This window comes from Hipposideros armiger, unplaced genomic scaffold (assembly GCF_001890085.2).
Source record: "Hipposideros armiger isolate ML-2016 unplaced genomic scaffold, ASM189008v1 scaffold_1150, whole genome shotgun sequence".
Taxonomy (NCBI): domain Eukaryota; kingdom Metazoa; phylum Chordata; class Mammalia; order Chiroptera; family Hipposideridae; genus Hipposideros; species Hipposideros armiger.
In genome coordinates this window covers 163,531-179,939 of record NW_017732500.1, presented here as the reverse complement: position 1 = coordinate 179,939, position 16,409 = coordinate 163,531, and the positions used below count along the sequence as shown (strand labels likewise).

The 16,409-nt window shown below is 34.7% G+C and overlaps 1 protein-coding gene across 1 annotated transcript in view; it reads right to left on the bottom strand.

Moving 5' to 3' along the window:
* LOC109376551 (low-density lipoprotein receptor-related protein 1B-like) overlaps positions 1-16,409 on the bottom strand; it is a gene marked incomplete at its 5' end in the record, with an annotated part of 229,966 nt that overhangs the window by 56,324 nt on the left and 157,233 nt on the right. Inside the window, one exon of the mRNA XM_019632528.1 lies at positions 12,331-12,492. Within this exon, the coding sequence (XP_019488073.1) occupies positions 12,331-12,492 (162 nt within the window). The remainder of the gene's footprint in view (positions 1-12,330; positions 12,493-16,409) is intronic.

Here is a 16,409-nt window from a genome sequence, read left to right as displayed (position 1 = left end):
TCATTTAATCCAAGATGCTATTTAGGAAGATTTTCTTTGAAAAAAATTCTCATAAATTGTTTCAACCTTCAGGTGATGAGATTAAGCCATTACTCTTTTATGCACACAGAATACAAAAAATTCTGTATCGAGAAACGTTTGATATGATAACTAATGTGTTTTTGTTTCTGTAAGCCCTGACCCTCCTCCTCCATGCATACAGTAATTAGGTTCCTAATTTCCCCTGCTTTATTTTTCATCATCTCATTTCTCACCAGCTGACATCCAACATGTTTGTGTGTTATTTATAAATATTAAAAGGTACTATGAGAGCAGTTTTGTTTCATCCATGATTAAATTCTAAGCTTCAGTGGCTAGCACATATTAGATACTCTGTTAATATTTGTTGAATTAATGAATGAGCACGGCTCCTTGTAAAACAGAGCACTTCAGAAGGCAGAATACAAGAGTCATACTGTTGATTTTTTTTTAGTTTAAAACCCCAAAGGCAGTTATACATTTATGTAAATATGTGATCCGTCTAGACTAGTTTTACCTACTTCTGAAACAACCTGTTTTGCCAGTCTGTGTATGCATATGTTCAGATGGGGAGAGGAAGGTGGTAGATGGAAGATTAAAATTAGGCGGGAAGCAAAGATGGATACCCATCTTTGAAAAACCCTTGGATATCTGATGCCCGCATGAACCAACTATTAGACACTCTAAGCTGTCATGTGAATGAAAGATGTGACCTGCTAAATGCCCAGAAATGGGGTATTACATTGAGTTAAATTAAACTTTTCAGCTTCCAATAGGTTTAATTTTGTAGTTAGCCTAACCAGTATGTGGAATTAAACCTATTCAAGACACTTTTTTTTCCCAGTGGCCTGATCACTTCCTTTCATGTGACTCAATGTAGAATTTCATTCTAAAGTTATGGATCATTTCAAAGTCCAGAGTGCTAACCATTACACAATGGGGCCCGCTGGATCATTTCAGAAATTATTTTTTAAAAGTATCTCGGATCATATTCATGAATACTATAAAATTACTAGATTAATTTTTATTATTCAAACTATATATTATCTAAAATACTTATTATTACACATGTTATAAATGATAGGCATTCCAGATATCTATTAAAGTGAAAACTAAAAAAAAAATTAGTATTTGATTTTAAAATTTACAAAGGACTTTTCTTATAGATTATCTCACTTGAAACTCCCAACTATTAAGAAGCATATAGTTATAATTATCATTACTTTTGTTTACAAATAATGTAATTGGATTTTACTTGTGATGATGTAAATAATTTGAAAATCTAAAGTTGTAGGATACCATTTGTTAGCCACAAATTTTTACTTTATATAGTTCTAAATTATTTTGAATGCTTTAATTTCATATCATCACCTCTAAAACCCAGTATTTTTCTTCAAATTTGGATTCCAGCTTGACCAATTCCAGAAGAATAAGGTTAGAGTGTATATTCAATGAGGTTCCAGAAACCCACTAAAATTCTATACAAAACTTTTTATGTATTTGTTTTATTTAGATTAGAGATTCCTAAAAGGAACAGAAGCCTATATTATCATCCAATTTAAGGAGCACTGAAACCTGGATTGAAAAATTCTAGCTTAATTTCAGTTATTCATGGTCTGGAAGCTACCAAGGAAGTGGCCTAAATTCTTGGTCCTCATGAAAATTGAGTAGTCAAATAAGGTACCATTCATTACACGATCATATCTACACCAATTTGATTGTTTTTACCACTATGTTGATTATTTATATCAATTGATTTTCAAGGAAAGCTTGCCCTCAGATCACTGCAATATAGATTTTCTCAGTTCTCAAAACTAATAACTAAAGTGCAAATTATTTCATCAAATTGAAAATTAGATCATCCTACTACCATGGATTTAGCCATGGTTCTTTAAGAGATAATGAAGACCTAAAAATTCAAATTTAGCTATTTGACCTTTGGATTAATCCCTTAGTGTTATTCTGAAACAAGTGATTTTATGTTTCTCAATGTGCTATACTTAAGAGGTATCTGATTCTTTGGTGGCAACTCCCAATAAATAGGGTTTTCTCCTAATAGTTCTTTGTCATATAATTAAGCATCTTTGTTAAGACAAATTATTGGCTATCTCCCTTTTATTTAAACTTTGCTCTTTTTAGTGTTACTTTGTTAGAAATCAATGATTTTTAAAATATATTCATTTATTTAAATCAAACTTATAATTATATTTTTGCATTCATGAGAATAAAACTGAACAAATCAATATGATTATGAATGCACTGTTTGGTTTAAGCAAGATGTGCCCTTCTGTTTTTGGTGGGTTACATAACGATAGGGTAAATTATAAATTTTCCCTCCTTTCTTTGTTCTTTTGGACTCTGGGATTCAAAAGCTATGCATTTCAGTTTTGAAGTTTTTTTTTTTGTTGTTGTTGTTGTTGTTTTTTACCTCGAGAGCTGATGTGACTACTGACTCTCGCTATTTTTATCAATGATCAGGATAAAAACAAAATTTTTCTAGCTGAACATTAATTATCAAAAGAGGTTGTATCTTTTGCATGAAACAGAATAATAATACCAGTTTATAGTGATGAAATATTTAATAGTTAAACATGAAGGTTATCATGTTAACTATAAGCTAGGAATATTATTTTATTTTTTTCCATTTAAAGCATTTAAAGGTTCCTGACGTGACATTTTTTCAAAACATGTCAGTTAACATCCTGAATAAACATCTGAATAAAGCACTGTGTTTTAAAGTTACTGTTGAATTTACATTTGAGTTACTTTTTAAAAATGATGTTGGCAGATGCACTAACTAGAAACAAATTTTTTGGTTTGAGGTAAGCCTCAAGTAAATATTTTTGTTCAATGTGTGTGTCTATATGTGCATAATTTATGTACTATGCTGTTTTCATATACCCAATTCTGTTTGCAAATTATTATTTATGGATCTATTCAGTTTACTTAACACTGAAAAGAGCAGAATCACAGTCATGAATGGCTTCTATTCATGCAAAGCCTTGCTAGGTATTTATTTGTTTATTTATTTATTTATTTATTTATTATTGATAAGGGGTCCCAACCAGGCATGTTCAGTTTATTCCAATACAAAAACCTGTTTAGAGGTACTAACCATGAATTGTGTGACAGGTGATTGCCTACCTTTAATTAAACTGTTCAAAATCTGCCTTTCATTGTCTTTCATATCACTTTATATATTCACTCTTGATTAAGTTGAAAAAAAAAAGTGTAAATACCTATCGGTAGTGCTAATGTGGCACAACAGTAGAAGATGAAACCATTCACACTTGGCATGGTTAATGGGTGTGGCACTGTTTCAAGAGTACCGTGAGATTAGGGTTGTCTCAAAATCCATTGAATTGTCATGAAAAAAAGTTGCTGCTATCATGCCAGCAACAGTAATAAAGCATTCTTAAAGGATTTTTCTTTTAGTAATACTCATTGAAATTATTAAACATAATTACTAAAATTCCAAGTGTTAGTTACATGACATAGAAATAAAAGTTCATCCATAGTTAACTTTATAAACATGTCATTGGAATTTGAAACTTAATCATGTAGAAAAATAATGGTATGCTTCAAAGAGTATGGAATAAAATCCATTTCTGACTTTTCATGGGTTCTTCCTTACTACATATCTCTAAGTTGCAGCTTTGTCTGGCTTTTAATCTGAAAATGATATGCCATTTGGTTTTTTATTCACCAAAAATGATGTAGTGCAAGTGTCTTCAAAGAGCTTTGATATTGATGTATTCCCAAAGCCTAGAATAATAAATGATATCCATAAGTGTTCAATACATGTCAATTAAATAAAATAATTTTAATAATAAACAATGTACTTTGACTCACATATGAAAACTATCTACTTAGAAAGATTTATGTCAGTTTCCAATAAATCCTTTTTTACATAAGCACATTTTCCCTAAATCACTTATGCTTTTTACATTTCCTTTAAATGAAGGTATAACATTATAGTAAAAATCTATTTTAATAATTCTATTTTTACTACTATATCAAAACTGTCTTCAACAATAGTTTTAATAATTCTGAAAATGTCCTCTAAACCATGTAAAGTAAAATAGTGAAATTATTACATTTTCTTACCCTTAGCTCACCACTTGTTATTATGGTCGCATGAATGTATTTATTTTTCTTCACACATATTAATTCAAGCCTAATTCTATGTTTCCATTACTTTTTTTTTCCAAACTAAATACAAAAGAACAAAATTTCTCATGGAGTATGAATCTTAATGAACTGGTAATTAAAGGCGGTCCGGAACTCTGGCCCTGCCTTTGAGTGGGATCTTGTCAGAGCACAGAAAAAAACTTGGCCTTGCCAGCTGAAAGGAGGGTGCTTGTACTTTGTTTACATTCATTCACATATTTAATACTATTTACTAAGTCCAGGCAGTGAGTTAACTCCCAAGATTGATGAGGTATGCAAAACCCCATGCCTGTTTCGTATTCTAGAAGGATAGAGAATCAAGAACATGAGTGATGAATTTCCTAGCACAAATGGAAATTCAGAAGACAAAGTGGGGGAATTAGAGAAGCTTAGCAGGCATGGAGGACCATTGTAAAGAAAAATAAGAATGAACAATTAAAGATGGGCGCATTTTGGAGATGATGAACAAGTTTTCAAGGTTGGAAGGAAGAGTGCCTGAGGAATTGTGTTGTAGTAATTCAGGCAAGAGATAAGATCCTGAATGAAGGCAGTGCTTGTCTTCTCAACAAGAGAAAAAAAAATAATTGGGATGGGGCGGGGCACACAGGAGCCGGGGCTCCTAATGCTTTGCCAGTCAGTGTGTGAATGCTCAAAAAATCTTGAATACTTAAATACTCAAGAAATAGCTAGTCCTGAGTAATAATTTCATTTTTTTTAGTCACAATCCCTTCTGGGGGTTTTAGGCTCAGTTCTAAGTGACCTTCATACTAACAGGAGCACTGAAAAGATTCTATTCTATTTTCCATTCATTATTAAAGTCCTGTGAATCTCTTCTGCTTGGGCCTAACATAAGCTTCATCAGCTCAAAATAAAATTTGTATTAACACCTCTCCTCAATGGAGTAGAAACTTGCAATGACCAGGTAGATCCAGTGTGCCACCTGAGCTTTGCGCATTCTCCTAGTGAGTCTAAAAAGATGCAATGGAATGGGCAGGGTGCTAAATGACAGGATAATACTCCAGGGGAAGCTTACTTTTGGACTCAGACCCACAAGGCTACATATTATGACTCTAATCTGGCAGATTAGGGAGAAAGGCTTAATCTCATTTTTGGCACTTGCAAAGTTGGACTAATAAAACTAACCTTGCAGTGTTGTATGAGTATTTGTTAAACCATCATATATTCATATATCAGATAAAATGATGTATAACAGCATATATCTCTATGACCAATATTCTGTATATGTTCAGTAGTTGTTATTTCCCTTGTAAGACCTCCCACCAGGAAAAATCTAATGGAAACAGAAAGGATACATTTCAAAAGGCTTTCCTTTCTGGGACTTTGCAAATGCTGTTCATTCACTGTTTCCTCTCTTCACCAGGTTAGCTTCTTCTTTCTTCTGGTCTCATCTTAGATTTCACTTCCTTTAAGAACTATTTCTAATAGGCTGAATTCTGTGTTCTTTCCTGGGTTCTGGTAGCCTCTCTGTTTTATTAAACTGTCTCATAACAACTTGTTTTCTTTTCAGAATCATATATTAGACTGTAAGCCCTTTGAAGGCAGGACATATCTTGACACCTGTTAGGCACTGTTTCCTCAGTGCCTAACACAGTGACAGGCGCATTGCAAACAGCAAAACATGTTCACTGCCCATCTGACTAATGGAATAAAATTGCTCTGGGAGGCAAATGGTAAAAATAATCATCATGTCATCATACACAAGGTGTGGTCAAAGTGACCTAAGATACTAATTAGAAAAAATATATGCACCCCTATGTTTATTGCAGTGCTATTTACAATAGTCAAGACTTGGAAACAACTGAAATGCTCATTGGTAGACAGCTGGATTAAGAAACTGTGGTACATTTATACAATAGAGTATTACTCAGCTATAAAGAAGATTGAAATCGTACCATTTGCAACAATATGGATGGAACTAGAGACTATTATGTTAAGTGAAATAAGTCAGTTGGAGAAAGACAAATGCCATATGATCTCATTTAGATGTGAAATTTAAAGAACTGAATAAATGAGCAAAGTAAACAGAAATAGTCTCAGAGACACAGAGGAAAAACTGATGGTTGCTAGATGGGAGGGGGTGGGGAGGAGGGAGAAGGGGAAGGGACAAGATAACATAAATTGGTAACTTCAATATTGCCACAGGGACAGGAAAGACAGTTTGGGGAATATAATTAATAATGTTGTAAATATTTTGTAGGGTGTCAGATGGACACATGTCTTGTTAGGGAGACCACTTCATGGAAGGTGTAGAGGCTGAACAACGCATTGTATTTCTGAAGCTGATGCTGAATAATATTGTATGTCAATGATAATTATATATATATATATACACACACACACACACACACACACACACACACACACACACACACACACACATACTGCCATGGGATGTGGACTATAGTGTGGGGAATGGAGTCAATGGAATTGTAATAGATATCAGGGGGGTTGGTGGATTGGGGGAGAAGGGTTGTCACTTTGTGAGGGCTGAAAAGTATAGCTATTACATTGTTTTGTACACCTGAAACTAATAAAAAAAAAGAAGTTAGACAATTAAAAAGAAACATATGGTGAATGTTTAAATTAAAAAAAGATACTGCAGTAAAAGACATATTTCCATGAATCCCCCTCAAAATACTCCCCCTTGCTATGAACATATCCCATTGTTCTTGCCACTTTCTGAAGCAGTTCTGGAAGCCCTCTGTAGTGAGTGTCTTTAGTTGTGCTGTCGTGGCTGTCAATATCCTGAGTCATTTCAAAACATTTACCTTTCATGGTCAGTTTGACTTTGGGGAAGAGCCAGAAGTCTCATGGTTCCATATCCGGTGAGCAAGGTGGATGAGAACATACTATGATGTTTTTATTTTACACAAATTGCCATACTAGAAGTGATGTGCAGCATGGAGCCTTACCGTTGTGATCAACAAATGAATGCTACTGCTGAGTGCCAGTCAACAGAAAGGCAGGGATCTTCAATATGGGAAGTGGTGCGCCAAACCTTAGTAATAACATGTGACAAGTTTCAACTTGTTCAGTACAGTCAGTCGGGTGTGTACTATGGTTGAGAGAAGGTTTTTTTTAAAGTGTAAGTCATCCTCCATCATGACAATACCTCGTGTCACACATTGCTTCTAGTGCAGCAATTTATGTCAAATAAAAACATTATGGTGTGTCCTCATCCAACTTATTCATGGGATCTGGCACCATGCAACTTCTGGATCTCCGCAAAGTCAAAATGATTCAGGACATCGAGGCAGCCATGACAGCACAACTAAAGACACTCACAAAAGAGGACTTCCAGAACTGCGTCAGAAAGTGGCAAGAACGATGGGATAAGTGTGTTCAAAGTTAGGAGGAGTATTCTGAGGGGGGTTAATAGCAATGTGTCTTTTACTGTAATAATTTTTTTTTATTTAAACATTCACCATATTGTTTGATCATACCTCGTATATGGTAGGCTCATATCTATAGTTCATAACTTTTATAAGTTACGTGATAGATTATGGTTCTAATATCAATTACAAAAGATGATATGCTTGGATTACTGCCAGATGTTCCTAACTTTATAAACTTGAGATAGCACTTAATGTCTGTATAATAGTTACTGGAAGCAGTGGGAGTAAGCCATATAGGGATATTCCTAATAAACTGCGTTCTAATTGAAAGTATAAGATCACTAGAGGGCTTTGAAAATATCAAAGAGAGGACAGACAGATTGCATTTTGATTTGAAGACCTGGCTTTTGTACAGATTGAGCTAATCCTCATTGGCTCTTTTATGCTAATGTTATTACTATTTAATTACAAATAACCTCAGATATTGTTGACCTCACAGTTAACATCCAGATTTAAATGCAAAATGCCATGCTTATTTATGTATTTCATTTATTTATCTATTTTGATTTATTCTAGGAATCCTTATTCTAAAATAGTATGCAATGGAGCTATATTTGTTCTTGAACAACTTAAAGAATACTTAATTTTACTTTTGCCATTATTTATCTCTGTCTCTCCTCCCTGGGAGCTGCTGTTAAAATTAATTTGCATTTTAGACCTCAGGATTTTATATTGCCATTAGAGTTGTGAAATGTTTTTACTCAGCACAACTAAGAACTGATGTTTTACCTCCCACTAATGGACCTTTAATTAGGCACTGTAATGAACCATTCTGTCATTCCTTCATTTATATAGAGAAGGTTTTGTGTATGTAAGATACAATTTTGACAGAACACCCGGTCCACTGAACCTTGCCAACTCACATCTAATAGATCCTAAATTTATTATGCTTTTGTCAGCTGTTGGATTTATCATTTTAATGACACTGTCCACAGTCTTATTTTGCTGCCAAAGAACAGCCTCTCCGTGCTGCAGGAACGTTTGCCGACGTCTTGATCAACAACTCCAGGGGTCCGACTCTGACAATAATATTACTACTTCGGGACCTTGGGCAAGTTATTTAACCTCTGTCTAAGGATTAATTGGTTAATTTTAATAAGTGTTTTGCAGTAAAAGGTGGGAATCAGTCACTATGACTGCTAATAGTGATAATAAAATTATCATGCAAGCTTTTACAATGCATTCAGCTAGTTCAGACTGTGATTCTTCTATTAAGGTGCCAATTAAAACATAAGCTGCTAAATTTATTCTTTTTAAGAATTTAGATTGCTATAATGATGGCCACATAGTATTTTTAAAACTTATTTCAAAAATAATCAAGAATGGCAATGGTTCAACTTAAAAAAAAAAAAAGAGTGATGTTCTATGATGATGGACCAACTGAAAACTGAGAAATAGCTCTACACAAAAATACAGTTGTTCCGTGACTAAATGTAGCTTTGTACATTAAATTGATTGTTCTTTTATTAACTTGTCTCTAAACAGCTCTCATTCATTTATTTATGATTACTTATTTTTCCATCTATTTATTTGACAAATGCCATTGTTGGGTATAGTCTCAAAGAGGTCATTCTAGACAAGTAAAAAGAATGCATACAAGTAGTAACACTACCAGGTAAAAAAGAATAGAGCCAGAAAGAGGTAAAGAAGCAGAGAATTTAGAAGAGAAAGAGATTAACTCAAACTGGGGGTGTATGTGAACATCTTCTAAAAGGAAATGGTGTTAAGGGAGGAAGGTAGATAGAATTCGGCATGGAGAGATGAAGGTGAGGGGGAAAAGAAAGCACATTTTAGAGGAAAATAGCATGAAAAGTCGCAATACCAGGGAAGATGACATATGAAGAAACATGATCAGCGTGGCTTTACTAGACTAAAGAAGAGGCTGCAGAAACAGTTTGGATAGTAGGGATGATCTGCATCACACAGGATAGTAGTTGGTATTGGTCCTGATTTGCTTGGAAATCAGACAGTTGTGAGAACGGTGGAGGAGAAAAGATAAAAAGAAACAAAAGACAAAAAAAAGAGTTAGTAAATGCAAGTTGTGCTGGAATATTATGCTATGTTGAGTGGAGGGAGGTAAGAGGGCAATGAGGACGTGAATGGGGTTGCATATAGCTGGAATGTATTTGCCAAATAAACTCTGATGGCCTGTGATGCATATCACTTAAGAGGCAAGTGTAAATGGGCACTGCCTTAAGATAGTGGCATGTGCATATGCCAAGAAGAGGATGACCTAATATGAGGAGAATGTATACCTAGAAAAGGAAACACCACATTGAAACTGAAACTCTCTTTTTGCTGCAGCAGAAGTGGTCCCTGCTGTAACATCAGAGCCAAAATATTTAACAATACTCTTTATTCTCAAATAACAACTCAGTGCACATAGCTTGATTGTATGCTATTCTACATACTACTTTCTACAATGATATGTCCTAGGCCACCCTCCATGAGGTCCTCAATGATAGCAAACAATCTGGGGACCAGAATATTAAGTGGCTTTGAAGGATGTGAGCCCTGGAGCCGGGTTGCCTGTGTTTGAATCCTGGCTCTCCCGATCACTAACTGTGTGACCTTCAGGAGGCTCTTTATGCCTTCTTAGTAGCCTCCTCTATACAATGAGAATAAAAAACAACACCTTGTTCATCAGTTGAATTCAATAGATTAATAGAATTAACGCAAAGAAGGAAGAAATTACAAGAGTTTCCGAAGGTAGAGAGATGTCAGTAAACGTGGTTGAGATAAAAAACAACAAAACATTTTTTATTATGGATAAAACATACAACTGTTTATGTTGCTGCTCTTTTGTGAATAGATACAGAGGGTGCAGAGAGAAAGCATAAATTTAGTTGGTGATAATCCAGGTAAGAGATGTTGGTAGCTTCAATGAGGGTTGTGAGAATGCAGGTGGGGGAAGTGTTCAGATTCTGGGTAGATTTTAAAAGTAAAAGTGAGAATGAAAATGCGGTGTAAAAGAAAGAAGAAAAAAGTCAAGAACAATGCCACAATTTTTGGACCTGAACACTGAGTGTTTTGCTTTACAGACATAAGATAAGCTATGGTAGAGCCGTTTTGGGGTGAAAAAAATCAGATAAATTTTGAGCCAAGTCAAGCTGTTATATAGATGCTTAAGGATAAAAATCTGGGATCTAGAAGATAGGTTCAGCTGGAGACATAAATTTGGAGCTATTCATATTTGGATGGTATTACAAGCCACACAATTAGTTGAAATCGTCCAGGCAATGGGTCTGATTCTTGGGCACATATGTAAAACATCTAGAAAACTTTAAATAATATAGATGACCTATTACATGCTAAGAAAAGAAAAATCTTCAGAGGTGACATTTGGGAAACTGTATTTTATACAAGCTGTTGAAGCCATTCTAATGTGCAGAGTTATACAGAAGTCATAGGCTCAAGGAGTGAGTGTTTTAGAGAAGAAAAGAGATACAGGAACACAATCACAAGTCACTGCAATGTTTAAAAGGTCAGAAGAATAAGGAGTAATCAACAAAAGACACTGAGAAGAAGCAGCTAGTAAATTGGGAATGAAAGTAAGAGATTAAAAACAAGGGAAGAAGGTGTTTTAAGGACAGAGTGATTAATGTTGACTGTAGATGTAAAACAAAAATTGAGAATTGACCATTGGATATAAAAACATAGATGCCATTAAAATAAATTAATTAACTTGACTTTGATAAAAAAATGTTTCTGTAGAATAGTAAAGATAAAAACCTGACAAAGGTGGGGTAAAAAAAAAAAACAGAAAGAGAGGAATTGGAGAATATAATAACATTTTAGAGCAATACGATGGTTCAAAAAATGAGCAGTGAACTAAAGTTGTATCCAGAAAGGGATGTGGGCACAAGGTAAGGTTTTTTTGTTTGTTTTAAGAAAGTACTAGGTAAAGAGGGAAATATTGATAAAGCAGGAGAAAGAGGGGCAGTTTTAAGACATGTGTCCTTGAGTAGCTAAGAGGTAACCAATGCATGAGTGAGTAGCATAGCATGAGACGCAGTATGGCTTGCTTCCTAGTCATAAGAAAAAAGACAGAGTGTATTGGTATAGGATAAAGCAGTTTCAGGGGTATGGACTGGGAGCTTGTGGCAGTTCTCTTTGAAAGGCTTCTATTTTTATGAATAAAATAAGAAGCATGGTCTTTGACTAAGAATAAAGTTGGGGAGCAGGTTTTGGAGGATTGAAGAGAAAGAAGTATGAGATAGACATCTAGGTGAGATAATGGATTAGTGAAATATAGATGACATAGTAAGTGCCCTTTGGAAGTTAGTGATAAAAACTCAAGTGAGACCAGTCTACATAATTATGTTTTTGTTTTTGTGTTGTTTTTTTTCAGTTGCATTTAGCAATGGGGCACCAGTTCAGGGCCGATGGAGGAGTGAATTTAGCCATGGTTACAGTTTTCTAGGACAGAAAAATAGAAGGGAAGAGGGAGCAAAGGAATTGAGGATATGTACAAGGAAATGATTATGTTAGACTATGGAATCTAAGATGGAGAAGACAGAAACAGAATCTTTAAAATAAAAGAAGGATGAGGAACAATGTAAAGAATTATTGGAGTTTGGAATGACATAGGACGCAAAACTAAGGAACAAGGGGTGGCTGACACTGAGATAATTTAGGGCATGTAGATAGAGGTAATAAGACAATTTCATAAGGTTAACATCAAAGCATGCTGTCAGACAGACTGGTGGGTGGTGCTTTCACTTACAGTACTGACATCTGTCACCAGTGTGTTCAGGCTGGCAGTAGCAGTAAGGCTGGTTCCCAGCACTCACGCTGCACGTCCCTCCATTTTGACAAAAATCCTCACAAACTGTCTTACCACAGTTTGGTCCAGTGAACCCCAGTGCACAGCTGCAGGTGGGTCTCCCTATAAGAAAAAAAAAAGTAATAAAAAGAAAATTATTTGACTAAAATGGTTTAATTTGCATGGAATCCACTAGATAAGAATCAGGAAGTCATGATTTTGATCAAAGTTTGTCCACTATTTATGCTGTAACTTTAGGCAGCAACATGACCTCTTTGGGTCTCAGGTTCCCAATGTTCCAATGAAGCCCAGATTAGATGGTATCTCAAGGTCACATTGGGTAAAATAAGCAGAGCTCATTTTATGAATAATTACACATGCATACAAGTATATTATGCTTTACAGTGCTTGCATTATTCTCTGTACTTCTCTTTACATGTCCATTTGGGCTTTTCAATTATTTTTGCTCTCCTCATGTGGTAATGCAGATTGTAATGGCCATTAGAATATAAAACAAAGAAAATCACTTTTCCCAGTGTTTAATCATCATGTACCAACCACTGCCAAATCTACATAAAGCATGAACTTCGACTTACTATAAATATGTGTTTTAATAAGTTTAAAGTGGGTATGTCGTTTGAAACAAGATTTATGAACATTAATTATTTTATTAGATTTAAATACAAACACTGGATTTAGTATGTAAGTACTTATTAAGTCCTATTTTATTTCATTTTGGAATTTTTATTCATGGTCAAGGACTGTTTGTAATCTAGTAAGATGATTTAGAAGTCTAATGCTAACAGCACACAATAGCAAGTCAGATGGATCAAATTTAGGTATTTTTCTTTATTTGCTCTGTGGGAGCTAGTATCACACTGGAAGGTGAACAATCCTTTAAGGTGTTTTGAACATAACAGTTAACTGTTATATCAGGAATGAGTCTCTCTAACTGCCTGAGCTGTCAAGGACTGGGTAGAAAATTCAATAGAGAACTAGCTCTGTAGAAGAGGTGAAGAACAAAACAAAAATTAATGACTATCATTTGTAATGGGGAAAGAATGAGGTTGAGAGGTTAGACAAATGTAAAGAAATAACATGAAAGAGAATAAAAAAGAAATTGAATTATAGATCTCAATGAACTAGAATTCAGAAAATGCTACTCGGTTGGTAGCATCAGGGAATAATATCCAACCATCTCCTCTATCACCTTTGTAGACATGAAGCATACTTAGAATTGTCAGAAAAATGCATGAGTGTAAGACAAGACTTGAAGTGTGAAAATGATATGCTTTCTCTATTGCCATAGAGTCTACATTTTACATTGAGGACAATTCTACATTATTTTATTTATTTATTTATTTTTGCAAAAGCATTCTTAAGTGAATAAAATGCCTCCAAATAAAATCTAGCTGTATTTCCAAGAGAATGAGTAAATTGAAGTTTCACAATTTATATATTTATTTTAATTTGAAAGGGCTCCACACATTTTAAAAAGCTAGAGCTATTGCTTCTCAATGAAGAGAGTTATATACATTTTTTAGTTGATGCTTTAAACTGTTTGATATACAGTTCAATGCTTTAAAACTGATTTACAAATGCTACTAGTTTGGTGGCCGATAAATGGCTATTAATAGATTGAGAAAAAAAGGTAAGTTTTATATACATTAAAAGCTGATTAACCTCCTATTTTCCATTGTCAGAATATGGCTTTAAAACTTTTAGATAAAGATTTTTCTTATAATGGTAGTGAATTTTCTAGTTGTCGATTATATCAGGACAGCATATTTTCACTGGAATAAGGATGAGTGAAAAATAAAGACTCAAACTACAGAATAAATGGTGGTGGAAGATAAAGAGGTTCGACGGTTCTTGGAACACAGTTACAGGGAAACCAAAACCCTGTGCAAAAGTCATTCCTCTTCAGTCACAAGAACCACTGAATGACTTACAGAAAAACAGAATATATAAACAGGAACACAAATAACATAAGATGAATGTGAAACAGTACAGGAAGTACAGGAGAAATCAAATTGCATTAGAAAACCAGAAAAAGGGCCACATGGAGGCAGGACTTAAACACAGTAGATTTATGGTTTCCTCCATTACTTTCTAGGTTTCTTTTTTTTTCCCCCTTTTTTAAAACCTAAGAGTGAAAAAAAATGATAGATGTTTGAAAAAAACAAACACAACCTGTTAAGACCCTTGAAAACTCCTCTGTTCTAGTCACTCAGAGAAACAGCACCATGCTTTCATCTCATCTACAGGCTGTTTTGAAACTAGGGCAGAGTGACCAGGTTGTCCCCCAGCTGGCATATGTCTTGCATCATTTAGATTCTGGCTGAATTATTTTTAAAAAAGCTCCTATGTGTCTTCCTTTGAAGAGAAGATTTATTTTTGACAAGGAGAAATCTCTTCATAGTCAGGGGAATATTATCTAACTGGAAACTGTGTGATGGTACAGCAGATCTTTTGTTTGCTGATGAGGAATGAAACATCTGCTGCAGCATTTTATAATGGTCTCCATTTAATATTTTCCAGGAGCTCTCCGGGTGCACCCTAACAAGTTGCACTGGATTCATTTATAAAGATTTTTTTAGGTAGCTGAATTTGATTTTGACATTTGAAAAGGAAACGGCACTTTTACAACGACTAAGATATAGCAGTAATGTATCCAGGCAGCTGGGGTATTGACAGCCAACAGGGTAGTGCAATCAGGGAGAGCGTTGACCTGAGGAAGGAGGGGGAGCAGAACAGTTTGTTGGCTCTAATCAGTCTAGCTTCTACGGCGTTCTTAGCTGAGACCTTAAGAGTGTAGGTTGTCTGACTGCCTGGATTTGCAGACTATCTGTGCCAGTTACTGGCTATGAAACTATGGTCTCATATCCCCTCTCTGCTTACTTTCTCGTGTTTAAAACGAGGGCAGTAACAGTGCCTACCTCATACATAGGCCATTGTGCAGAATTACATAGAATACTTGAGATAATACATGCAAAGCTTTTCTAATTGTGCCAGGCACACAGAGAGCACTCAGCTACATTTTTGTTCTTATTATTATTCCTATTGAGTGAGTTACAACAAATATAGATGACTTACTCTGTGATTATATCTACAAAGGCACTGTAATTCTCCGAAAACTATTCTGAAAATTTCTTAAATTACACATTTTATATCCATTATTTATTTAAGATCAAATTAAATGTAAATTTGTTTGCATGCCAGTGATGGGATACAGCAGGCATTCTGGAATTCTCCATTAACTTTGCTCTCAGCCTCCAACATTTCAAACTTTTGAAGGATGGGTCCCTCTCTCTACTTTACCTTCTAAACATGCTTAATTCTACCCCTTAAAAGAAAGAACACACACACACACGCGCGCACACACACACACACACACACACACACACACCACACAACACACAACACAAATATAAATAAAAAAGCAAACCTAATATTTGCCAAGGACATATATAACTTCAAATTTTGGTATATCTTGAACTTTTTCAAAAGAAATTGATAGTCACTGCTTCCAATTTTACCAACATATGACAAACTAAAATCTTTGGTCATAAAGTCACATCCCAATCCTTCACTGGCTTTACAGTTTTTATTATTTTTTTAATATACAAAACAATGTGTATTAATCAATTACTTCTCTTTTCTCAGTGGAGAGGTCAGATACTTCAATATGTATGTACTGTTCATGTAACTCAATTCTGATTCCCTGGCAGTTAGAAAGGCTTAGGAATGAAGACGTTAACACGTGGTATTGTCTTTACTGTGTATTTATGTACTATTGCAAAGCTTACCTCTAATCTCTTAATCCTAAAATCCACTAATTTCTTCTCAATCATCATTCTCCTCAAATTTTCTCCATAATTTTACATTTTTAACACCTACACTTGAAAATTCTATCCACTTAGCTTTTAAGACACTAGTATTGTTGATTTCCCTATCATCTTTCTGACTGGTTTTTACCAATTGCTTTTATGTTTTGTCTCTCTCTCTCTCTCTCTCTCTCTCTCTCTCTCTCTCTCTCT